At 46.0% G+C, this 25,946-nt stretch overlaps 2 protein-coding genes across 2 annotated transcripts in view; one reads left to right on the plus strand and one right to left on the minus strand.

Annotated features, from left to right (window-relative positions):
• The window catches only part of LOC150039365 (uncharacterized), a 42,624-nt gene extending 33,932 nt beyond the window's left edge, over nucleotides 1-8,692 (minus strand). The window contains exons 1-2 of the mRNA XM_090327872.1: nucleotides 8,606-8,692; nucleotides 660-792 (exon numbers count right to left, since the gene is read on the minus strand). The gene's annotated coding sequence lies outside the window, so the exon portion shown is untranslated. The remainder of the gene's footprint in view (nucleotides 1-659; nucleotides 793-8,605) is intronic.
• On the plus strand, nucleotides 7,486-12,744 carry LOC150039367 (ral guanine nucleotide dissociation stimulator-like). Its single transcript, XM_090327871.1, has 6 exons — nucleotides 7,486-7,606; nucleotides 7,804-7,899; nucleotides 8,190-8,394; nucleotides 8,498-8,728; nucleotides 9,742-9,856; nucleotides 11,840-12,744. The coding sequence occupies exons 1-6, from the start codon at nucleotides 7,497-7,499 to the stop codon at nucleotides 11,998-12,000; spliced, it is 918 nt and encodes a 305-aa protein (XP_090183997.1). The 5' UTR covers nucleotides 7,486-7,496; the 3' UTR covers nucleotides 12,001-12,744.
• The last annotated feature ends 13,202 nt before the right edge of the window (nucleotides 12,745-25,946 follow it).

Consider the following 25,946-nt stretch of genomic DNA (forward strand, 5'->3'; position numbering starts at 1 on the left):
GCCAGTTTTTCCTCAAATGGGAGAGTCTCAGGCCCCATGGAAGAGCGCAGAGGGTGCCTGGCACACGTGTGTGGAAACAAGGCCAGTCCTGGCAGTGAAAACTTCTGGGTCATTGGACCCCACAGGTGACATGGAGGCCCAGGCCAGTAAGTGGCTGGAAAGCCCACCACATCTAAGTCTCCAGTCATTACCAGCTCATTTGTATGTGTGTGTGTGTGTGTGTGTGTGTCTGTGTGTGTGTGTGTGTGTGTGTATGTGAGAGATGGGGGGGCGAGGCAGACAGAAAGACAGACACAGACACAGAGAGAGGCATACAGACAGACAGAAAGACATGGAGCCAGAAGGACTGACAGAGAGTTACAAGAGAGTAAGACAGAGAGACCGAGAGAGTCAGGGAGAGAGATACAGAGACAAAGACAGCAAGACATACATAGAGAGAATAGGAAATCATTTTAATGTAATTCCCTGGACTGTATGTCACAGTCCTCTTTGGTTCCCTAGTTTCAGCTTAAACTATTCCCCTGGTCCCACTCCAGGATGAAGCTCCAAGCCAGGACGAGGGCTGCAGGGCAGGCACCCTGGAGCAGCTGGTGGAACACTTGGTTCCTGCCCAGCTGACCGGGGAACACTTCTTCATCCCCACCTTCCTCTCCACTTACCGAAAATTCACCAGCACCGAACACGTCCTGGACCTGCTCTTCCAAACGTGAGTAGCAACTGCAAGGGCAGGGGACTCTTTTTCTCCACGGGACCCTGGGAATGACCTGCACAACTCTCAGGGCTACTCTGATCCTGTGGAGTGGGGGTGGGCAGAGAAGCACCTTAGGTTATGCCAGGGCCATGGGAAATGCCTTGTGTGCTCCCCAGTAGTATAGGCTCAGTCCTGTGACCTTCTTCCTCAGGACACAGCTTTCTGCCTCCAAGCTCTGAGCCCTCAGACAAAGCAGACTTTCCCTGTTTGGAGAATGGTTCCTCAACTACACATAGAGCAGGGATAGCTGAAGGCAGAGTGAGAGACCCTCGGCCCACAGGATTCTCAAGGGAGAAAAGGCTTGTCCCTTTCCATTGCACATAGGTTGAAGCCCCTCCGGGTCTGGACATGTTTGTAGGGAGAAAGCACAAATAAGCCGCACTGTTGCAAGCCGGATAAAACACAGGAAGAGACAGACAGTAACTGTGCAATTCCTCCACAGGTTCAGTAGAGGTGAGGCCTTCAAGGACTCCTCTACACAGGATGAAATCCTTCCTTTCTCCAGCCAGGATGGCATGCCACAGGACAAACTCAGAAAGTGAGTGGACTTTGCTCTCAAAGGAGGGCATCTGTGTGCACAGTGGAGCCAGGTTTGAGTGTAGCGTGGTGGGCGAGCTCAGGATCCCAGAGATCTTGACGTCCTCCCCACAGGGTTGAAGTGTGGCACATGTATGCAGGAGGAGGCTGACCCATGACCAGGAATGCTGTTGGGAGAGCTGAGCCCTGTGCCAACCCATCCTCTCCACAGCCCCTGATGCCCAGCCTTGCCTGTCCTCACCATGGCCTCGCAAACAGGATTAGAGCATTGATGTCATGTTTTAGGACTTCTGCTGACCCTAGGAAGGCTGGCAGTGTAGAAGGACTGGCTGGGTCACCAAGAGAACAGTGAGGTGGGGAAATAGCCCACGTGTGGCTCTTGGAACGGAGGCAGCAGAGTCACCAGTGGATGTGCACCAGCAGCCAGTTCATGCCAGGCATACAACAGACCCCATGGAGACTCCATGCAGTGGGGAGGGACTAGAGAGCTGCAGGAGTATGGGGAGCTCCCTGGAGAGGGGAGAGTTGCTCCTCCCATGATTGGGTGCTGGCTCCCTGGAATTCCCTTCAATCCTTCCTTGGTTCCTGAGCACTGTCACTACCTCCACCACCAAAGAGGCTTGGCTTGGGGAGATACTGATGTCCATATTTCAAATGAGTGCTGAGAGTGTCTGGGGTAGCCGCTGGCCAGGTTTCTGACTCTGCTGCCCCCCATCTGCCCCTAGTGCCCTCTCTTCTATCCTGGACATGTGGCTGGACGAGTACAGGGAGGACTTCTGCCAGCCTGCACACGTTGCCTGCCTCAAGCAGTTGCTGGCTCACCTGAAGAGGCACATGACTGGAACACACGTGGAGAGCTGTGCACAACGGCTCCTGGATCAGATGGAGGCCCAAGAGCCCAGCCAGACACAGCCTGATGGTGTGGAAACTGGGTGGGAAGGCAGAGGAAAGAGGCGGGATGAATGTGGGCCATCAGAGGGTGGAGAAGGCTCTAATATAGGCCTTGTGCCAGGAAGAAGAAACACGCTGGAACATAGAGACTGTGCAGAGAAGTTGAAAATGAGGATGGGTAGAGGGATCCAGGTTGGGAAGTCAAAGGGAAGAGGGTCTTTATTCTCTTTTCAAAGACTCAGGACAAATCCTCCATGGAGAGGGCCTTGTCTTCTCCTGCAGGTCTAGCATTAGCCCAGTGTTTGTCTAAGAGGGCAGCATTGAGCTCCAAGCTCTGGTGTGCAGCCTAATTGCAGGAACATTACCAGGATTAGACCAACACCCAAAGTCAGCCTTGACTCTACTGTACCACGAAATGGGAGCAGCAGCATCAGGTGTGGGTGGCAGCCATGTCTTCCCGGGACTCTGAGGCTATGTCACCTGCAGTACCAGCCTCCTTTGCTCTGCTGACTGGGAGCCAGTTTGAAACTTGGCCTCATGGTAGACTCCCAAGGGACCCTGGAATCCATATCCTGGGAACCACCAACCTGGCCCCTGGTCCACAGCTTGGGTGGGATCCCTTAATTTATGGAGAATCAAAATAGGACCCGGCATGCTTTCCTCACAGGATCTTCCTGTCCTTCTTCAGGGAGCACAGGGGAGGGACTGAACAAGGAGAAGAATGAGGTCTTAGATTTCCCTCCCCTGTTGGTGGCTGAGCAGCTCACCAGGATGGACTCGGTGAGGCCCTGGGCAGCACGGGGTGGACCGGGCTTCCTTCTCTGCATGGCTGCCTTCTCATCCTTCTCCTTCCCCTAGAGCCCAAGCTTTCATCCAGCCTGAGCTTCACCTTGGCTCAAGCTTCCTAGCAACACTCTTTAAATGCAGACACTAAAGTGTATATGACACCTCTGTGTCCCAGGAGCTATGCGTGGAGAGGTGCAGCCAGAATCGCAGCTCCTCGGCACTTGGCAGGGACCACATGAGCTCAAGCAATTATGAGGATTCTGGTGTGTGTGCCAGAGCCTAGTGCAGAAAACAGAAAGTGCTACAGAAGCAGCATCTGTGGATATGAACCAAAGGACAGAAATGGGGGGACTTGGGGAGGGCAGAAATTCGGCCTAGGCCAAGGAGGAAGAGTCACATTGCACAGCAGACCCTGACATGAGGTAGGGACACTCAGGTGCCCTCCAGGGTTGCGAAACGGCATGACATCCCTACAAACCCATGCCTAAGCCTCAGAGACCCCTACACAGCCAGAGTTCTCAGCCCAACTACAGGACCCTATCTGGGGCTGGGCACTGTGCTGTGTGCCAGGCAATGAGGCACTCCTTCCTTTGGCAGGAGCTGTTCCTGAAGGTGGTGCCCCACCACTGCCTGCATTCTGCCATTTCCCAGAAGGACAGACACGACATGGAGAACTTGGCCCCCACCATCCGGGCCACCTTCACACAGTTTGACCAGGTGTTCTCCTGCGTGCTCACCACCTGCGTAGGGGACCACAGCATGCAGCCCTGCTCCAGGGCAAGGGTGCTAGAGCACTGGATCTCAGTGGCCATGGTAAGACACAACTGCTGCCTAGAGACTCTCCCTTCAGGGTCTTATATTCTGAGGTGTTCCAATGTGCTCAGAGCCTCCTGCCCAAGGCCATCTTGTCTAGACTCCCACATACCACACATGCAATGGTGCTCACTCCTTCCTCACACTCAGGACTCAGGGGCAAGCTCACCCAGGCCTGGTCAGCCCTCTCTCCCCTCTGAAGCCCTGTAAGCAGCTCCCCAGAATCCTTGTACTGACCCTGGCTTAGCCCAGCCAGCAGGCATCAGGTGGCAGCAGTAGCATGGAAGGCTCACACACCCTTCCCATGCAGGAATGCAGACTCCTCAGGAACTTCTCCTCCCTCCATGCCATCCTCTCTGCTCTGCACAGCAGAGCCATCCAGCGCCTGGACAGCACATGGCAAGAGGTCTCCAGATGGGTCCTTCTCTCCACAGAAGCTGTGCACACACAGGGACTAGCCAGCTTCACCACCAGCCCCAGAGCCAAGCCTGTATGACCTGGGCTGCTAGCCAGGAAAGCAGGGACAGTGCCTGCATTATGCCTGTTCAGGCACCGGCAAATGTTCAGTGCAATGTCTCACTGAAGCTGGACAGAGACCCAGAGGAGCTGTCCAGGTTTTCTGTGGTAATTCTACATTTCTGTCCAAAGGAAATCCAAGCACAGTTGTCTAATACAACTGGGCTGGACTCCACTGGGACATGAAGAAGAAATTGCTTCCAGCTCCTGGGTCCTTGGGAGCTTCATACAATCATTTGAAAACCTCCTGTTCAGGCAACTTGCAGGCCTGGCTCTAAAAGAAAACCAAGCCTGTCTCCCTTCTCTCTCACTTTCCCATTTGTCACTTCTCTCTGTCCCTCTACAGAGACAGCATGCAGATTTATGAGAAACTCTCAGAGATCGTTTCTCCTTCATGCTCTTACTTCCGGACCAAAGTGCTACTCTTTCAGGTAGAGAGAAAGGTGTCAGAAAGAACAGGGCTAAGAAGGCAAAAGTGGGATCCAGTTCCAAAAAGAAATGCTTTCCCGTTTTTTTTTTCTCTCCATTCTGGATCTTGAACTCAGGGCATGGCTGTTGTCCACCGTTTTTAATACTCAGTGGTCTTCATTTTCAGTCCCAAGCCCACTCCACATTTGGCGTTGATTGTAATTCACAGACTCAGTGACTGTGGATTAAACTGGGATCCTCCGATCTCAGGCTCTTGAGTACCTGGTATGTAAGTCAGCTGCACTGCTCAGGAGTGAGTTGCTCTGCCATGGGATATTTCAGAGCTGTCCTTTAGCCAAACAGACATAGCACACACTTGGTTTGGATCTTAACATTCAGAGCCAGGATGTCTACCTGAAGGAACTGGGTCTCTCTGTTCTCCCTAGAGCAGATGCTGCTCACCGCCATACAAACACAGAGAAGGACTAGACAGGGGAACTGAAGGTGGCTGGGGGTTTTCTTGACAAGGGAGGCCAGGCACTGCTCACTCAGCCCTGAAATCTCAGCTGGACATGACTGCGAGCCCTAACCTTGACACTCAACCATGAAACCCCCCAAGTGAACTAGTCGCTCTGATAGAGACACCCACACAAATCAAGAAAGGAAAAGATGTATCTACCTCTACATTCCAACATACTGAGCTCCTTCACACACGACTCCAGAAGCCTCAGTGGGAAGGGCTACAGACTGGACTCCTCAATGCCTTGACCCGCTTGTCCACTACAGTATATCTGGGGAACTCCCCACCCAGATGCATAGAGAAAGATTTCTGCCAGGACACAGACACATAGGGAAGAGCTTTGTGGGAAAGAAACTTTCTCATGATTCAGAGCCCCTCCCCTAGGTGAGGAAATCCAGAATTTTTTTTTTAGGAAGTTACCTGAAAGTCCATAATCCTCTCCCTCCTGGACTATTCTACCCTCCGGCCCATGACAATTATGGGAGCACTCACTGACTGCACCCTGCTCACAGAGTTAGAGTGTCTCTTCTATGATTGCCTACAGTGAAGTGGACAGGCCACCATCCCTTCCTATTCCTCGGTCCCCTCCTGTCACCTATGAAGACTGAGGAATTTGGATGATTGATGAGACAATGAGGAGAAAGAAATTTCCAGGAGTCCAGAGAAGGCATAGGCACAGAGACTCAGGGCAGCACCAACATTGGGAGAAACCAGTGGACCCCATAGCACTCAGAGGAACGTCATTTATTTGCAGAGTTTGCAGATGAGGAAGCAGGCAGAGAGAGGCCAGTTCAGTGCATGGCATCCCTCAGATCTGCTGAGGCAGAGAATTAACCAGAACAAAGCAGCAGGTGGCACTAGCTTTGGCACCATCCATGCTCAGGTCAGGGACAAAGGTTGAGTGGACACATGTCTCAGGAGTTCTGCTCTCCATTGTGACAGGAGCCTGGTGACTTTGCCCCCAAGGAGAAGAAGGCCAAGAGAGGCCAGAGGCAGGCTGAAGACATGGTGAGTGACTGTGTCCTGAACGCACCAAGAGTGCCTGTAAGAGAAGAGAAGAGAGGTCTGCTTGCTCATCTTACCTCTTGTTCCCCTGCCTGAAATAACTCCATACACATGGGATTTGATTCTTATAATCCCTTGTCCTGAGTGGCTGCCAGAGACAAAGGAGGAGGAGAAGCCAGAGCATGGCAAAGCCTGTGTGGCAGGTGGCCTTCAGAGGCTCCTTAACTTGGGGAGGTGTCAATGCCACCCTTATACTGTTTATTATCCCAAGTGCAGAGAAGGGGCTCTAACAGATTGGCCAGAACAGGTGACTCTGATAAGAAAGGCCCTGTGAGGATGGAGGCTGTCTGGGGAGGCCTGCAATGGGGTCCTAGGCCATGGCACATCAACCCATCCAATTCCACAGGTTCACATCAAGGGCACCGTGCCCTACCTGAAAACTTTCCTGGGAGACTTCCAAATGATCGACACGGCCTTTAGGGACTTCCTGGATGTGAGTAGTCTGGGCATCACTGAGCTGCTGGGGTTGGGACAGAAAGTCTCCTGCTGTGTGCTGAGTTATGGCACAGTGAAGAGTTTCTTAAGATAACACTGCATCCATCTTAAGAAGGGATATCCAGAGCTGCTGGGATAGGGAGCTAGGGCACATAACACAACTGGGACTCAAGTCCCTCTGGGCACAGTGGGCAGTTGGGATCAAGGACAGGCCAAGCAAGCACCAGTGAGTCCGGCTCAGCTGAGCCCTCAGTCACCCCATGTCCTCAAAAGGTTTGGACAAGATGATCCCAGAACCTCTTTGGAGATGTGTCCAGGTCCCATCTAGGACTTGGTTCACAGGCACATGTAGATGCCCTCTGTCCCATGGAAGAGGACCAGCCCCTGACAGGGAGAACTGAAGGGAGGAAGGGTGGGGTTCTCCTCACATTGTTCTCTGCCTTCTAGGAGGGAGTCATCCATTTTGAGAAATTGAGAAAGGTGAGTTTCAGGTGCCCTCCTGGCTGGATGGGGACCAGCAGCAGAGTCAGCTTCAGTCATCATGACCGGTAGGGAAATTTGGTTCAGAGTGCAGATCTTTCCTGACGACAGGGTGGGGATGTGAAGTGGGAGAGGAGAGCTTCCTGTGAATGAGTGTGGACACAGTTGTGAGAGCCACAGCACCCTGATGCACTGAGGCTTCCCAGAGCAAAGCCTGGTGAATGCTCTTTCCCTGGGCATCACAGCACAGCCCTCCACTCACCTCATGCTCTCCCTTGCCAGGAATATGCAATCATGGAGCAACTGAAGCAGCTACAGGCAAGCTGCAGCTATGAACACATCACCCCAGATGAGAAGTTTCTAGGCTGGTTCAGAGACCTGGAGCGGCTCAGCAAGGAGGCCAGGTGAGCTGGGAGGCACTAGTACAGGGAGAGTCGCCTGTCACTGGGATGTGGTGCCATCCTGAGTGTCACATGTCTGGACTTGAGGACTTACACTCTGTAGGGGCAGTGACCAGGTGGGTGGCAGGCTCAGAATTGAAGCAGAATCTGGGAGGTCCCAAGCTTCAATTTGGTCAGCTCACCTCACACCCCTTGCCTAGCTATGACCTGTCATGTGCACTGGAGCCTCCGGGACAGAATGACACTGCAAGCCCTCCGACCAAGAAGCGCTTCAGCATCTGGAAGGCCTGGAAGAAGTAAGGACTTGGCCACTGATGGGCAAGAACCAGGGAAGATGATGGGATGGGTATGGAAATGAGACAGGCTGTGGATGAGACATTTCCATTGAGAAGCCAGGTCTCTGGGGTGTCTGCCCCTCTGCTTACACTGAGTTCTGTCTCTGTGACTCATCCATCACATAAGGGAATGGGAAAATGTTAACTGACCCAGATCATGGAGTGGAGATTCGGGTCCCCAGTGTTTGAGGTCTAGGGTCTTGTGTGTGTCCTGAGAGAAGTTCCTTCAGTAAGCTGACCCCTCTCTAAAGCCACCAGACCCAGAGTGCTGCACCTAGTACCAGTGGCAGCTCCCAGTTGAAGTGGATGGAGCAGGACAAGGCTGGCCCTGAGATGAGCAGCACAAACACCACTGCAGTGCAGTCAGACAGCAATGTGCAGTCAGCTCCCTCCTCCAGCTCCTACCCAGAGCTCATCAGGAGCATCTCACAAACATCCTCAGGAGACCCGAAAAAGGTGACTTCCTGTCTTGCCTATAGTCCTCTTTCCACTGCCTGAGAGGAAAGCCCTAGACCTGGTTGGAAACCTGGACTTCTCCTGATGTTGCTGTCATCCACAGGTCCAGGGATCCTCCTCCCGGTCCACTGGGATGACCAGCTTGGCCTCTGCCAGCCAATCCTCACCCACAGACACCAGCACAATGGACACCAATTCAGCCAACACTCACAGCGGCACCTCAGGGCAGAGTAGTGACAGCTCATCTGTGCCTCCCCATCTCAGGCTGGGAGACTCGTGTGTCATCAGGGTGGTGCTGCCTGTGGAAAACAGACGTCTATGCAGAAGCATTGAGGTGAGTTGGGCGGCTGCATTTCCTTCTGCTCTTCTGACCTAAAAAAGAGGGAGGGAAAATTATGCCCAGTCTCCAGGCAAGAATAGATCCTCAGGCAGGGTCAGTGAGGAGTCCCGAGAGGAAGCATGCGGACAAAGATTGGGGAAATCCTAGGCTCTGGAGGGCATAGTTTAGATACTTCACTTTCCCCAGGAAACAACCTAAAGGCTGGTGTTTGATCACAAGATTAGTAGTGAATGAACACGATTGCCAGTTGAGACTGTTTACTGTCTCAGAGACAATCCTCACACATTACTTAGCAGGCTCTTCTGACAATCACATCTGGGTTGGAGGACAGCGAGACATAGGGATCCTATGTTCTGGGAAGATGAGGAATGTCTAAGGCAGGGTGCTGCAGATGATGGAGCTAAAAGATCTGCTCACAAGTAAACTCCTCACAGGAGAGAGAGATGTCTGCTCTTCTAGCTACTCAACTAGGCAGATGACATTCAGAGCCCCTCCTTCCTCATGCCGGGTCTGGTGTCTGCATCTGGTTCAGTCCTCTCACCAACAGGAAGGAGAATGGGTGTCATGAGCAGTCATCTGGGGAGGCAACGACTTCCTCTCTCCTGGACTCTCAGTGTTAGTGGAGTTGATCAAGGCTCCACGGGGTGTCGTTCATCACTGCATCCTCCAACTCACCCCAGAACTGGCTAGGAGCAGGCACTGGGCACTTGGCTGGCTCCTCCCTTGCCTGGGGTTTCTGGAGTTTATTGTGTATTCCACTAAATCTCAGGGGCCCACACCTGGAAAGCAGATCTAGGAACAGCTGGTAAACTCTACAAAGAACACTAAATAACCAACTTCAATGCATGGACTCCTCTTCAGGAAGGAAGGGTTAAAACACACCCATGACACCCCATGGCATTTCTCATGTTTAACACTGAGATGGTACCACCGAAGTCCTGGATACTGACTTCAGGGAGGGACCCCTGGGACCCAGTCCTCAAGGCCTGTTTCCTGATCCAACCCAGGTGACCAACCAGGAGAAGACCCGAGACGTCATCGTGAAAGCTATCAAGAAATTCCAGGTGCGTGGATACAAGCCAGAAGACTTAGAGCTGGTGCAGATCATCACACAGGATCAAAGTGAGTCCTAAACCAATAGCTAGGACAGGCAAATAAGTAGGTGGGCAGGGACCCAGGAGTTTGGACTGGTGGTAGAGAGCTCATCTAGAATGCAAGAACACCAGAGTTCGATTCCTTGGAAATATATGCATAGGCAAAACAAAAAAAAAGTAAAAAAGCCAGAAGTGGTGCTGTTAGAACTCTAGCCTTCAGAAAGCCCCAAGACAGTACTCAGGCCCTGACTTCAGCCCCAAGGTCTAGCAAAAAAAGAAGAAGTTTGGCAGGAGAGAGTGTCCTCACCCACCAACCCCTCCCATCAGGGTATGGCAGCATAAGGGCAGCCTTAGACACCAGGCCCAAGCCAGCCCTGGTTGCTGCACAGCTATTGCCCTCATGGACATGCTTGTTCTTGCCCTGGCTAAGGAGGAAGTAGCCAGTGCAGAGACCATCCGTGAGGACTGGAGACAATACAGCTCATAGGACAGAATGGCTGGCTTGCTCACCAGAACGGACTTTGTCATTCTCCAATGTGAACACATGGCTTCAGAAAATACCTGACACTTGAGTGTCACTTAGTTGTAACGTGTGTGCCCAGAGTTCCTGAGACCCTTGCATTTTTCCCACACCATTAAAACTATGCCTCCAAACACCACTTACCCTATATCATGGACTAATACAAGCCCTGAAAGAGCTATTGAGAACTCATGGGCAACTTCCCAATATTCCCTACCTATGTGTTTTTCTTCCAAATGAGTTAGAAGCCAGGTGCCTAGGACTCAGCCTACAAACCCAGTTCATTAGGAGCCTCAACTGAGGCTCTAGGTTGGAGGCCAGCCTGGGTTAGAAGTGTGTGATTCTCTTTCTTCCTATCAACCACAGTAAAAGCAGGAAAAATCATATGGCGCCAGTGGCACACCACTTATCTTGAACAAACAGGTCAGGGGGAGAACCAAGTCACTGAGTTAGATAAGTGAACCAAAATTTGACTTACTCATAAAAGAAATAAGTTGAAAAGCTAGCCAAAAGTTTAGGTAGATGAGACAGAGACAGAGAGACAGGGATAGGGACAGAGACTGAAGTAGCAAAAGAGACAGTGACAGACTAGGAATTTGGCTTAGTGGTAGAGTCCTTGCCTAGCACGCACTAAGACCCGGGTTTGATTCCTCAGTACCACATATACATAGAAAAAAGCCAGAAATGGTGGTGAGGCTTAAGTGATAGAGCTCTAGCCTTGAGAAAGCCCAAGGACAGTGGTCAGGCCCTGAGTTCAAGGACCCGGACCGGCAAGAAAAAAGAGACAGAGACAGACTCACAGATGGTAAGAGGAGTCAGACTCATGTAAGACTCATGTATACCTGGAACACAAATGGTAATGAGGCACAGTAGTGTTGCTGTCTTGTCTTTGCAATGAGGTGCAGAATCTGTCCAGTTCTTTGTGGAGTTGATCAGCATTGATGACAGATCACAAGTTCCATGAAGGATGTGTTCTGAATTCCTTCCTACCTCTGGGACCATTCCCACTATGCTGGCAGCATAGGTTTTTCCTCTGACAAAGAGTGCAGGATACAGGAGATTGGGGAGAAATTGAAGGCCAAAGGCAGGACTTGCAGTCTACTTGGGGCACATGGTCTTAGAGGACCCTGGAACTCACTGCAAGAAGCCTGAATTAGGCCTTGCTTTTTGTGGTCCTGAGGGTCCATGTTTGTAGGACAATCTTAGGAGAGCTGGTTTGCACATTGCAAAGCCTGTTGTGTCTGTGATGCTGATAAGGCAGCAGTGAGGTCAGAACGGGATTAGCTTGTGCCTCCTTCACCCTGACCTGGCAGGACCTGAAGTCCAAAGTTGTCCTCTGAGAAAGGAGTTTTCCGCAGTTCTTTCTCATGCAGGAATCAGAGATTGGAGGCATTTGGGGTCCTAACCCACAGTTGATCTCTAAGTGCATGGGAATGGCAGTGGTCTCAGCCCCAGGTTGGACAGCTAAGGTTTGTGTCCCTCTTCCACCAGAGCTGAGGATTCCTGATGATGCCAACGTTTTCTATGCCTTGAAGACTATGGACGTCTACCATGTGGTGCTGCGGAAGTACACCTTCCCCCGGAGGACACCTGCCAAGCAGAGATCCAGCTTCAGCCTCTTCCACAGGAAGAGGAGGGGAAGCAAGGCTTAAGGAGAGCTCCACGTGCGCATGCCTCCCTGGGTCCTACTGACCATGATGACTTGAGTGGCCCTGGCCACCCTGCACCTTCTTTTACTCCAGCCCAGGATACCCACACTCCACCTACAAAACCACCCTGCTGTGCCCAGGCTACTTGCATTAGCCAAACTCCCCTTCCCTCCTTGGACTCCCTGAGTGCCTCGGGCACCCTGTGCCATCACAGGACAACTGTACCCACCACACTATCACCTGACATTTTGGACTCTACTACAGGTCACCACCACTTGTGCACTTGGCTCTTCCACTCCCCAAATCGTAGTTCTGTTCTTCAAAGATTCACCAAAGGACAATTCCCCACCCTCGGCCTTTCTAATCTTTGTTAGGCTACACCAAAATCCAAGCCTCTGCCATGAGGCTTGATTGAGACTCACCAAGGGATGGAAACCACACACTGCAGAGCTGTGGTGTGGAGGAAAATGCCTCAGAACTCATTCTTACATACACATGCAGACTCATTGGCCCATCATTCACGTCAAGGTCATGCAAACACCATTTCACAGAGCAGTACCACAGACATTGGAGACCACTGAAGATTGGAATTTCAGGAAGCATGGGCCCTTGCTCTGTATATGATTTATTTACAATGAATATTTGTGTACATGTCAGAAAGTAAAATACTAATGGGACTGGAGGGGTTTTTTAGAAAGATAAGTTAGATTTGAATGTTCACATTTAATTAAAGTTCTTGTTCTTCTCTGCGCTGGTTCTTGTGCTTTTCTTCTTTTATCTCTATGTTACAGAGACAGTCTTCCATCTGACAGGATGGAAGATATTTATAACAAAATTTAAATACACATCAGACTGCTTAACCAACTTACCATCTATTACTTTGGGGTTTGTTCTGAAAAACACCAGCTCCTGCTCAGTATTTAACTCAGGCAGATGGACTCTGAACAAAGGCTTATCCAATTTCCCTGAAAAAGATGCAAATCATCAGTCATATTAGTTTTCCTTGATACAAAATGTGACAAGCTACTGCCTTCATTTCTATTGTCAGGGGGGGGGGCAGGCCTGGGCACTGTCCTTGGGCTTTCTCAAGGCTAGAGCTCTACCACTTGAGTCACAGCACCACTTCCACCTTCTTTCTTTGTATGTGGTACTGAGGAATCGAACCCTGTTCTTCGTGCATGCTTAGGCAAGCACTCTACCACTAGACCAAACTCCTATCCCTGCTTCAGTTTTATCCATGGAGAAATAGATTCAGATGTAAGAACTGGACTAAAAGTAGGTCCTTCCAAGAATCACTAAGGGGAAGGAAATGAAGAAAATGAGAGAGAGAGAGAGAGAGAGAGAGAGAGAGAGAGAGAGAGAGAGAGAGAGAGAGAGAGAGAGGGAGAGGGAGAGAGAGACAGAGAGACAGAGAGAGAGAGCGACAGAGAGAGACAGAGACAGAGACAGAGACAGAGAGACAGACAGAAACAGAGAATTATTCTGGGACATATCTCAGAGTTGACCCATTAGAGGAGTAAGGAAGCTGGGATATTTTATGTAATAGATCATATTCATTATTGTTTAAGGGCTGTCCTGGAGCATTAATGCCTAAGGGACTTCCAGATTGCCCCTTAAGTAGGCTGAGCATGCTACTATAGGTAAAAAAAAATGTCCACAGGCAAAGAGTGACAGTAATTTGCAGAAAGAAGCCACCTGTGCATAGGGAAATGACAAATAAAGACATATGGAGGGATGGCAACCGTGTTGGTTCACAAATAACTCAATTAGAGCATTCCTGTAAGAGGGTGCAAAAGCAGTGACTCTCCATGCAAGGGTCATGTGTGGAGTGAGGCACTAGTTACTCAGTTAAGTTAAAATCAGCTGGATTGAGGCATTATAATGACTGTATTGCTAGTACCTGGGAGGTGGACTTTGGGAAAATGGTAGCTTGTAGCTATTCTGAGTATGTAGGTTTATGAGACCTCTTCTTTAATACATAGCTGACTATGGAGACTTCTGCCTATCATCTTAGCACACGAGGCTAAGATGGAGAGGTTTGTGATTCCAGGACACTCTAGGCACATGGTAAGCAGGTTAGGCCCATGGTCCGTTTGCTCTCTGGAATACTTGTTCAACTCTGCTAGCCTGGAGTTAGCTGGAGATGACATGTATAATGAGTGCTTATGGCTTTGCTCCAATAACAATGTATTTGCAACAATAATAATAAAACAAGGTTGTGGGTAGATTTGGTCTGTAGGCCATTGTTTTTCACTGCTGATCTAGATAGGAGTTTTCTAAGTAGAAGTCCACTCAACACTGCTTTCTTTTCCTTAGTTAAAAACAATTCTTACTTTTATCTGGGTCACTGTATAACTAGATACAGCTAAACTCTGATCAATGAAGTGGGAATATTTAGTGACAAATTCTGGAAAAAGATTTAAGAGAGAACAGGCAGGATAGATACTGCCTTTGCCATCTTCCTATCTGGCTGCCTGTAACTCTGATCTGATGGTCGTGATGACGAGGGTGATCACCAATAGGAACGGTAATTAAGAACCCCAAGGGAGGCCACCCCTCTCGTGGCCCTTTCATTCCCTGCAATATGCTCCTCATCTACCCTGAGACAAGCTGGCCGACAGACATCCCAACTGGAGCCAAAAGGAAACAAAAAAAAGAAAGGGAAGGCAAGCAATTTCCTTCCAAGGACTTGTCGCAGAGGTTGTGAAAGTTTTGATGACATTCTGTTGGAGGAAACGTAGTCACCTGGTCACATCTAGCTTCAGGAGAGGCTGAAATATTGGCACGGGCTGGGAAGCCAGGTGCCCACCTAGTTCTAATGCTAGAATGAAGAATTAATGATGCTTTTAAAAAAAAGAATTAGGGATGTTTAAATTTTATTTCCACACAAGGGACACACACACACACACACACACACACACACACACACACACACACACATCAGGTCAAATCTGATATGCAATGAAGACAGCTCTGTCTACTACCATTTTACAACATAGCTGTGCAAACAATTTTAAAGATCCATGCTTGCTCCACGAAAGAGTATCTTAGTCAAACTACGTATGTGTCCATTCTAAAAGGTCTCTGCCCCTGCTATGCAGCTTTTCTGTCATTAGATAGAGAAAAACAGAGTCTATGGATAGTAATAAACTGGATGTTTAAAAATGGAGAAAATAGAAAACCTACTCTGAAGTGTAGCTGTGACCTAATATTTGAGCTCCAACTAATATGAATATAAATTGATCAAATGTCAAAGGAAATATGAGAACCCTTGGGTGCCTGAAAGTTTGGTTTAAAAAAATCCTCTCAATCTGTCTTTATTATTCCCTTTGACCAACATATCAATGACACCTTAGTAGAGGATATAGGATAAACAGAGCCAAACATGCATGAACTGGGAAAAATGAAGACATGAGAAAAGCCACTTAGAGCATTTAATAGACAATACAACGTAAGGTAGGCACCAGTGCCTCACACATGTAATCCTTGCTAAGCAGGAAGCTGTGATATGAGGACTGCAATTCGAAGCTAGCCAAGGATAAGGAAAGCCTATGAGACTCAGTTCCATGCCTTCTGCCCCCAACACCATTTTTTCTATTCTCCTGGCATCCCCCTGACTTCGTGGAAATGGCTTACTCTTGTTTGTGCTCATTCATGCCCTGTCTCGTCTTTATAATTTGACTGGCTGCCCTTTCCCCAGAGGGCATCCAGAAACTGGCTGGCCTTTGGCATCTGTTCAGCTGAAATTCAGCTGAGAACTTTCCAGATGCAGCATTACCTGCTACATCCACTCCAGTGGAGTCTGTGCAGCATGGAGCAGAAAGAGCTTGAATGGCTGCCAGTCCTGAGGTTCACACCAATGGTGATCAGGCCTCCTGGAGGTTCCTGGCAGAGACCGGGACATATGCGTGGAATGCTCATAATGCTGGGTGCTGGGATTCTTTTAACACTCTTTTCATTTCTGATAGTTGATGGTATGGCAGCAATATTCTGTGCCAGCCACTGGCCTAAACAATTGATTGAGCGACTAGATGCTCCAGGAACTAAAAGTGCATGCCTGGCTACTCTGGCGCAAACACATCCACAGCAGCCTTGATGACCTCAATGCACTCTACTAATAATAAGACAGAATTAGAAACTAAATGGAAAACATGATCTCTGAATTAGTAATAAATGTTAGTTTACCTGAATATGCCTTTAATGTGTCTGCATTACTTGTGTAAATGTCACAAGTACCTAATGAATCACATGGGAAAGGATTAGAAGGGCTAGAGCACCGTGGTGTGCTCTAACTGAACAGTAACAATGGACTCTTAGGTTTAAGGTTTTACAATTCCTGGCACAGGGTAATAATTACTAACTTAGAAACAGAATCATAGGAAGAACTAGAAAACAGATGGTAAACAAAGCTAATAGTGATTAATGTTAAGGCGGATGACGCCTAACCATAATGTCTGACTTATTAACCATGGCTTCTTAGAATGAAGGGAGAAGTTTCTTTTCTACTCAGAAAAATGTACCCTGTAACCATTCTTAAACGTGATTGTAATCTTTTGACCTTATGCCAACTGAAAGAAACTACTCCTGCTTTGACTGTATATAATCTCACACTCAACAAGTAAAACTTCGCAGCAGATTTCAAACCTCCCTTGCGTTTGTGTCTGTCTGTCATCGCCGAATCCATTCCTGACCTGTGAATCCAGACTTGGTCTCTCCGCAATCCCGCTGAGTCGGTCTGCGGCAAGTGGCGCCTGAACAGGGACCTGACTGGACAGGTAACACTTTATCCTTTCTTTTCTCTTTTTCCAAGGAGTGGATAGGCTCTCACCAAGGGAACTGCAGTCCCGCCAGTAAAACAAGGGAGACTGGTGAAGGGTGAGTAAGATTAATCATGGGGCAATCAGGAACTAAAGGACAGAAACTTTTTGTTTCAGTTCTCAAGCACATGTTAGCAGAACGAGGTCTAAAAGTTTCGGATGCTACAGGCAGAGAATTTTATGAGTTTCTGATGAAGGTTTCTCCCTGGTTCCCTGAGGATGGTAGTCTTACATTGGAAGATTGGAAGAGAGTAGGAAAGGAGATGCGCAGATATGCAGCTGAGCATGGGGAACATTCTATACCACGCCAAGCATATCCCTTATGGTTACAGATGAGGGATTTATTGAGTGAACAAACTGATTTAGAACTACTTATTGAGGAAACAGCTTCTGATGTAGATGAAAAAGGTACTTCAAAGAATAAAAGGCCATCCTATGGCACTAACAATAAGTTTCAAGGTGTTGAGGATGAGGATGAATTAGATCCAGATGAAGAACGGGATTTAGAAGAGGAGGCTGTACGGTACCAATTAGAGGAGGATCGAGATCATCATAGAAAAGGGATGGCGGCTCTCTCATTGCATGACAATAAACTTAAACCTGTTCCTCGTAAAAGGACATTCTTGCCTCCTATAGGCTTTCAGGGAGCAGTAGCCAAGGCTCGAGAGCTGGGGGATACTTCCTTTGCTTTTCCTGTTGTTATGGGTACAGGTACTGATGATGAAGAGGACCCAGAGTGGGAACCTCTTCCCTTAAAGACTTTAAAGGAATTGCAGGCAGCTGTCAAACAGATGGGACCCTCTGCACCTTATACTACTCAAATAGTAGACATGGTTGCTAGTCAATGGCTAACTCCTCATGATTGGCATCAGACAGCAAAAGCAACTTTATCTCCAGGGGATTATATCCTATGGAGGACTGATTATGAAGATAGGGCAAATATCTCTCTACAAAAGATGTCTAGTGGAAAAAGAGGCCCGAAAATTTCATTGGACATGTTTTTAGGAACAGGAGATTATATTACTCCTGTTTCTCAAGTAAAATTGCCAAAAGCCATTCTTAAGGAAGTTACTACTAATGCTGTGTTGGCTTGGAGGGCTATCCCGCCTCCGGGAACCAAGGGATCCACCTTGTCAGGAATAAAGCAACAAATGGAGGAGCCTTATCAGACTTTTGTCTCTAGGTTAGAAGAAGCAATTCATAGAATGCTTCCTCCTAGTGAAGGCACTGACATACTGCTAAGGCAGCTGGCATGGGAAAATGCCAACACACTCTGCCAAGACCTCATTCGTCCTTTAAGGAAAACAGGTTCATTGCAAGATTATATAAAAGCATGTGCTGATGCCTCCCCCGCAGTAGTGCAAGGAATGGCCTACGCGGCAGCTATGAAAGGTCAAACATTTCATTCATATGTCAAGCAGACATATGGGGGTGGAGGACCTAAGAAAGGGCCTCAACCTACTTGTTTTGAATGTGGGGAATCAGGACATATGAAAAAGGATTGCTCTAGCAAAAAACAGGGAGGAACATACAAAAGGAATCCTCCAGGAATATGTCCCCAATGCCAGAGAGGAAGGCATTGGAAAAATGAATGTAAATCAAAATTCCACAAAGACGGAAGTAAAATAGAAGAAGAAATCAAGGAATCAAAAAACTAGAAAAGGGGCAGCCTCTCAGCCCCAATACAAGAGAGGAAAAGGAGGGCAAGGCCAACAGTCAAGCCCTTAACCCAGAGGCTCCAGAATTCACAATACATAATTTGCCTAGAGCCAGTCCAGGAAGTGCAGGCTTAGATGTAGCGGTAGGCAAGGATGTAATCCTGTCTGTGGAAGATGGGGTTCAACTGGTGCCTACTTCCGTTCAAGGAACTCTACCCTCAGGAATTACAGGATTGTTACTGGGACGAAGTTCTAACTTTAAATTAGGGATTGAAGTGCTTCCCGGAGTGATCGATTCTGACTTTACTGGAGAAATTAAAATCATGGCTAAAAGTGTTAAAGGAACAGTAGTCCTAAGAAAAGGACAAAGAATAGCACAATTACTTTTGCTTCCTTATTTAAAATTACCTAATCCGGAGTTGTCAAAGGAAAGAGGTCAGGGCTCTTTCGGGTCAACTGATACAGTAGCTTGGGTTACGGAAATAGGAAAGGATAGGCCTTTTCTGTCTGTAAAAATCAATGGAAAAACTTTTAAGGGTATTTTAGATACAGGAGCAGATAAGACCTGTATTGCAGGAAAAGATTGGCCTCAAGCTTGGCCAGTAATAAAAACTTCCTCCTCATTACAGGGATTGGGAATGGCTTCTAATGTAGCAAAAAGTGCAGAACTCCTACGCTGGGAAGTGGATGGGAAAAAGGGAACCATCCATCCTTATGTCATTCCCTCATTGCCCTTCTCCTTATGGGGAAGAGACATAATGACAGAAATGAATGTTAAGCTATTTACAGACTCAGACATTGATGAACAATATTTTTCATAGGGGCCATTGAGGCTACATTATTTGCAGATCAAATATCTTGGAAATCTGAAGAGCCTGTATGGCTTAATCAATGGCCCCTTACCATAGAAAAAATACAGGCCATAGAAACTATTGTTCAAAAACAGTTAAACTCAGGACATTTGGAAGAGACTACTAGTCCCTGGAATACTCCTATCTTTGCCATAAAAAAGAAATCTGGTAAATGGAGATTATTACAAGATTTAAGAGCAGTAAATGCAACCATGCATGACATGGGCGCATTGCAGCCAGGACTGCCAAATCCAGTAACAATTCCAAAAGATTGGAAAATTACAGTCATAGATTTACAAGACTGCTTCTTTACAATAAAATTACATCCTGAGGATTGTAAGAGATTTGCATTCAGTGTACCATCAGTAAATTTTATAAGACCCTACAAAAGATATCAATGGAAAGTGTTACCTCAAGGAATGAAAAATAGTCCTACGTTATGTCAAAAATTTGTGGCCAATGCTATTGAACCAGTAAGACAACAATTTCCTAATGTTTATCTAATTCATTATATGGATGATATTTTACTTGCAGCAAAAACTCATGGGGAATTACAGGAGTCTTTAATTTTATTATTAGAATCATTGCAAAATAATGGGCTGGTTGTCGCCCCTGACAAAATTCAATACCAGTTACCTATAAGATATCTAGGGCATGTTATTCATGAACAAAAAATAACATCACAGAAATTACAGATTCGCAGGGATTCTCTACTTACTCTAAATGACTTACAAAAGGTTTTAGGAAATATCAATTGGATAAGACCTCAGCTAAAATTATCTACTGGAGAATTAAAGCCACTCTTTGAATTGTTACAGGGTGATTCTGCCCCTAATTCTCCTCGAACCCTTAATAAAGCAGCTGAAAAGGCATTGGCTATTACAGAGCAAAGACTGAGTACTTCCTTTGTTAAACAAATAGACTATAGCCAACCATGGGACTTAATTATAATAAGCACTGCTTACACCCCTACAGGATGTTTGTGGCAAAATGGGATTTTAGAGTGGATACATTTGCCCCATATACAAAATAAAGTAATTTCTGGATTTGATTATCTGTGTGCACAACTAATAATCAAAGGTAGGGTGAGGTCAAAAGAATTATTTGGACAAGAGTTTTATAAATTGATTTTGCCTTACACTAAACAACAATTTGATTTTATATTACAAGAAAGTAATGATATAGGAATAGCATTATTAAACTTTAGAGGAGTCATTGGATTCCACATGCCACAGAGTCCCATTTTAAGGTTTGTTCAAGAAACTCCTGTGATTTTTCCTCATTTATGGTCTTCTGTTCCCTTGTCAAATGCTATCACAGTATTTACAGATGGTTCCTCTAATGGAAAATCTGTGGTAGTAGAACCTAGTCATCCTCCTTTAATTAAATATCAAAATAACCTTTCTGCACAAAAGGCAGAAATCATTGCAGTCATCATGGCCTTTCAACATTATCACGAGCCTTTAAATATATATACTGATTCTAAATATGTATGTGCTTGTTTTCCTGCTTTAGAGACAGCTGTAATTGCAGAAAAAACTGATATTTACAATATGTTATTAGAATTGCAAAATCTTATTAGACAAAGAAATCATAAATATTATATTGGGCATATTAGAGGTCATTCTAACCTTCCAGGACCATTAGCTATGGGGAATGCTCTTGCAGATCATTACACAAAAATATTTCTAGCCCTAGAACAAGCACAAAAGAGTCATAATATACATCATCAGAATGCCACGGCTCTAAGACATATGTTCCAAATCACTAGAGAACAGGCCAGGGAAATAGTTAAACAATGTAGATCATGTCCTAATATTGGAAACATCCCTCAAATGGGCGTAAATCCCCGAGGATTAAAACCTTTAGCCGTCTGGCAAATGGATGTGACACATGTCCCAGAATTTGGTAAATTACAGTATGTGCATGTTGCAATAGATACCTATTCTCATATGATATATGCCTCGGCCAAAACTGGAGAAGCTGTAAAGGATGTTGTTCAACACCTTACTGCTAGCTTCGCATATATGGGAAAGCCATTTAAAATAAAAACTGATAATGCTCCAGCTTATACTTCAAAATCTTTTTTGCAATTTATAAATAATTGGGGCATAGGTCATACCACTGGAATTCCTTACAACCCTCAAGGACAAGCTATAGTTGAACGTGCTCATCAAACACTAAAGGCACAAATATCTAAAATAAAAAATGCTAATTCATATTATTCTCCTCATCATATTCTAAGTCATGTTTTATTTGTACTGAATTTCTTAAATCTTAATGATGATGGTCTTTCTGCTGCACATAGACATTGGATGCAAGAAAAGGACCCAAAACACCCTCAGGTCATTTGGAAAGATCTATTATCTGGACAGTGGAAAGGCCCAGATATTCTAATCACGTCTGGGCGAGGTTATGCTTGTGTTTTTCCTCAGGATGCCGAGACTCCCATCTGGGTTCCAGACAGGCTCATCCGGCCCGCAGCGGCTAAAAATGTCACGAAGACAAAAACGAAAGCAGAAGCAACTCTTCCGCCGAACGCATGCAGCGATGGCCCGTCTCTCACTCCAACCGCAGCAGAGCACACCTCGCCCTCCAAAAGATCTTCATCATCTTCTACATGAAGCGGAAACATTACTAAAAACAACCCATCAGCCAAAGACTGCATTAACTCTCCTTTTAGCATTATTATCTCTCCTTGCTGTGAACTCCCCGGTGACTTCAGCAAAAAGTTACTGGGGTTATATTCCAAAGCCTCCACTTTTACATCCAGTAGGCTGGGGAAACTCAGAATATATTAAGGTTATGACTAATGTTTCTGACATCTTGGGGGGGTCTCCGACCTTTCATTTTGGCCATGTTACTTCCTCTTACGTCAATTATGAGGGGAGGTCTGATACCTTGCCTATTTGTTTTGCTTTAAAAGGCATAGCTCCGTATGGGTGTCTTCCTGTTAACTACAGGACTTTTCTTACAGACACTCCAGAGGCTATACCTATTCCTGAATCCTCTCGCAAAGAAAAAGGAGGTAAGCGCCGCATATGGGAACTTCAAATACTAACATTAGGTTATTATAATTATAATGAGACATTTTTTAAAGAACAATCTCCCCCTTCTCTATTGTCTCATTGTCAGCAAAAGTTTAAGCCTGATGTTTTTTGGGAAAATGATGAAGAACAAATGCCACATTGGCTTTCCTGTGGATTTCCTCATTCTGGTACAAAATTTATTCCAGTAGGTACTAATCAGGAGATTTGGGATTTCTCAGTTTCATCACCAAATTATGATTACAAATCTTATTTCAAAAACTCTTCTAATAAGTTTAATGGATACGAGCCACATGGTTCTGAACCCATAAGACGCTGGTATACCCCAGGATGGGTATCTCCTTTATGGTACCTAAAACATCCTTCTTTAGGCTTTCTTTTTCCACAAAGTGATCTTTATCGTTTACCTGCTTCTGCCAATATGTTACTTCTTAGAAAACCAAAACAGACTGTGGCTACACCCGTAGCAGCCACTGCATGTGTTGCCTACCCTTTTGCCTTACTTATAGGACATTCAAATTTTGTTAATATTACCAGTTTAGGGGAATCTTATTATGTGTACTGCCACTCATGTATTTTAACCAATTGTATTAATTCAAGTATTGATAAAGATCTGTCCACTGTAATTATTGTGAAAAGACCTGCTTATGTTTTATTGCCTGTGAGTTTGGGAAATGAAACTTGGTATGATAATTCTGCACTCCAAGTCTTACGGACGGTTAATGAATTGTTACGTCCAAAACGTTTTGTTACTGCTTTAATTTTAGGTATTTCGGCTCTTATAACTATTATTACATCTTTTGCTGTTTCTACTATGGCTTTAGTACAAGAAATGCAAACTGCTTCCTTTGTTAATGATTTTCATAAAAATATTTCGGTTATTCTTAATGAACAACGTATAATAGATTTTAAACTTGAACAAAGACTAAATGCCTTAGAAGAGGTGGTATTAGAAATAGGACAGGATATCACTAACATTAAGACACAAATGTCCACAAGATGTCATCCTTCTTATAAATTTATATGTGTTACTCCCTTCGTATACAACGATTCCGCTGATTGGAATAAGACTAAGGCTCATTTATTAGGTGTCTGGAAAGATACAAATCTTACCTATGATATGGTTACCTTGCAGCAGCAAATTACAGCCATAAGTCAACAGCACTTGGAGTCCTGGGACATTTCTACTCTCTCCACAACTTTATCTTCTACATTAAAAGGCTTGAATCCCTTGGATTGGATTCAATATTGTATTTTTTTTTGGTGTAGGTATTGCTGTCCTAATCATCATTTTAATAATATTTCCTATTATCTTCAGAATTATTTTAACTTCCCTGCACTCCATTGAACGTGACTTCTACGCATATTGATTAAAAAATAAAAAACCGGGAACTGCTACATCCACTCCAGTGGAGTCTGTGCAACATGGAGCAGAAAGAGCTTGAATGGCTGCCAGTCCTGAGGTTCACACCAATGGTGATCAGGCCTCCTGGAGGTTCCTGGCAGAGACCGGGACATATGCGTGGAATGCTCATAATGCTGGGTGCTGGGATTCTTTTAACACTCTTTTCATTTCTGATAGTTGATGGTATGGCAGCAATATTCTGTGCCAGCCACTGGCCTAAACAATTGATTGAGCGACTAGATGCTCCAGGAACTAAAAGTGCATGCCTGGCTACTCTGGCGCAAACACATCCACAGCAGCCTTGATGACCTCAATGCACTCTACTAATAATAAGACAGAATTAGAAACTAAATGGAAAACATGATCTCTGAATTAGTAATAAATGTTAGTTTACCTGAATATGCCTTTAATGTGTCTGCATTACTTGTGTAAATGTCACAAGTACCTAATGAATCACATGGGAAAGGATTAGAAGGGCTAGAGCACCGTGGTGTGCTCTAACTGAACAGTAACAATGGACTCTTAGGTTTAAGGTTTTACAATTCCTGGCACAGGGTAATAATTACTAACTTAGAAACAGAATCATAGGAAGAACTAGAAAACAGATGGTAAACAAAGCTAATAGTGATTAATGTTAAGGCGGATGACGCCTAACCATAATGTCTGACTTATTAACCATGGCTTCTTAGAATGAAGGGAGAAGTTTCTTTTCTACTCAGAAAAATGTACCCTGTAACCATTCTTAAACGTGATTGTAATCTTTTGACCTTATGCCAACTGAAAGAAACTACTCCTGCTTTGACTGTATATAATCTCACACTCAACAAGTAAAACTTCGCAGCAGATTTCAAACCTCCCTTGCGTTTGTGTCTGTCTGTCATCGCCGAATCCATTCCTGACCTGTGAATCCAGACTTGGTCTCTCCGCAATCCCGCTGAGTCAGTCTGCGGCAATTACCACTATCCTCTCTAGAAAGCTGTCATTTGGTGCTGGCAACACCTCAGGTCAGCTGTCCCGTGGCCTGCTTCTCAGCCGTTCCACTTTACTGGAGAACCACAAATAGTAAAATGAAGCCAGGAATCACTTCATCCCTTGCAGAACAGGTATTGGTCACCAGTGGCCTCTGATCAGGATCTCAGATGCTCCAAGCATTGAATTGCAAGGACCCAGTGTAGTCTAACCCTTAACCGTGAGGGCAGAGAGAGGACACTGTGCTGCAAGCCAGCAGAAGGCAGAGCCAGGTGCAGAAATCCCGGGAGCTTCAGTACTTACAGGTACTTATTTACCTTACTGCAATGCAATGAATCATCTAGATGAGGTAGGTGGCCTACTGCTCAGTTGTCCTCTAGCTTCATTAGCCTTTACAACCCCATTCTCCTGTTCCATGGGAGATGACAAATCAATGTTTTTAACTGAAACTCTAAATGTCCAGTATATATAAATACACTGAAGTCAACAATGTGGTGTAACTAAATTTGTATTTCTGCTGAGAAATGTTATCCACCTTCCTTTATCTCTGATAGCCCTGTTTTCTGGTGACCTCTCAACCTCAAACCAGGGTATAAATCCCTGCAGCCTCTGAAAGCGTCCTGTTCCATAACTCATTCTCACCTGGAGAAGAGGGCTGAGGAGCTCATTTCTAATGTGGCTAATAACAAGGCTTAATCCAGGCACACTGGTGGCTCATACCTGGAATTCTACCTCCTCAGGAGTCTGATATCTGAGAAGCAGGATTCAAAGTCAGTCTGGATAGAAAAGTTCATGAGATTCTTAGCTCCAATTAAAAACCCAGGAGAACCATGACATGAGAAAGGGTATCAATATTTGTGAAGTAATGTACCCTCTATCTGGTGAATATAATGTAACCCTTCTATTAATTACAATAAAAATATCTGAAAAAAAAACAGGAGAAGAGGACTGCCTTAGTTGTTAGGACACTAGCCTTTGGGTGAAAAAAAAAACTAAGGAAAACTGTTCTGACCCTGAGTAAGCCCCAAGATTGCCACATACACACACTCCAAAATAGTAATAATTCCTTATATATCATCATTAAAATGATGCTTCCAACAACTGCAAGTCATCCAGTGATGGACATTTTCATGAGACAAGAAAGGACCCACCACCACTTAGTTTACCACACTGCTAAGGGTCACCAAGAAACACATTTGTAC

Source organism: Megascapheus bottae, unplaced genomic scaffold (genome assembly GCF_031878675.1).
Source record: "Megascapheus bottae isolate mThoBot1 unplaced genomic scaffold, mThoBot2.hap1 HAP1_SCAFFOLD_40, whole genome shotgun sequence".
NCBI classification, from domain to species: domain Eukaryota; kingdom Metazoa; phylum Chordata; class Mammalia; order Rodentia; family Geomyidae; genus Megascapheus; species Megascapheus bottae.

Excerpts from the sequence above, each read along its gene's own strand:
- LOC150039367 (XM_090327871.1), top strand. The coding sequence starts at position 7,497 with ATGGAGCAACTGAAGCAGCTACAGGCAAGCTGCAGCTATGAACACATC. Across the intron at positions 7,607-7,803 it reads CGGCTCAGCAAGGAGGCCAG|CTATGACCTGTCATGTGCAC; the intron begins GTGAGCTGGGAG and ends CCCCTTGCCTAG. Across the intron at positions 9,857-11,839 it reads GATCATCACACAGGATCAAA|AGCTGAGGATTCCTGATGAT; the intron begins GTGAGTCCTAAA and ends CTCTTCCACCAG.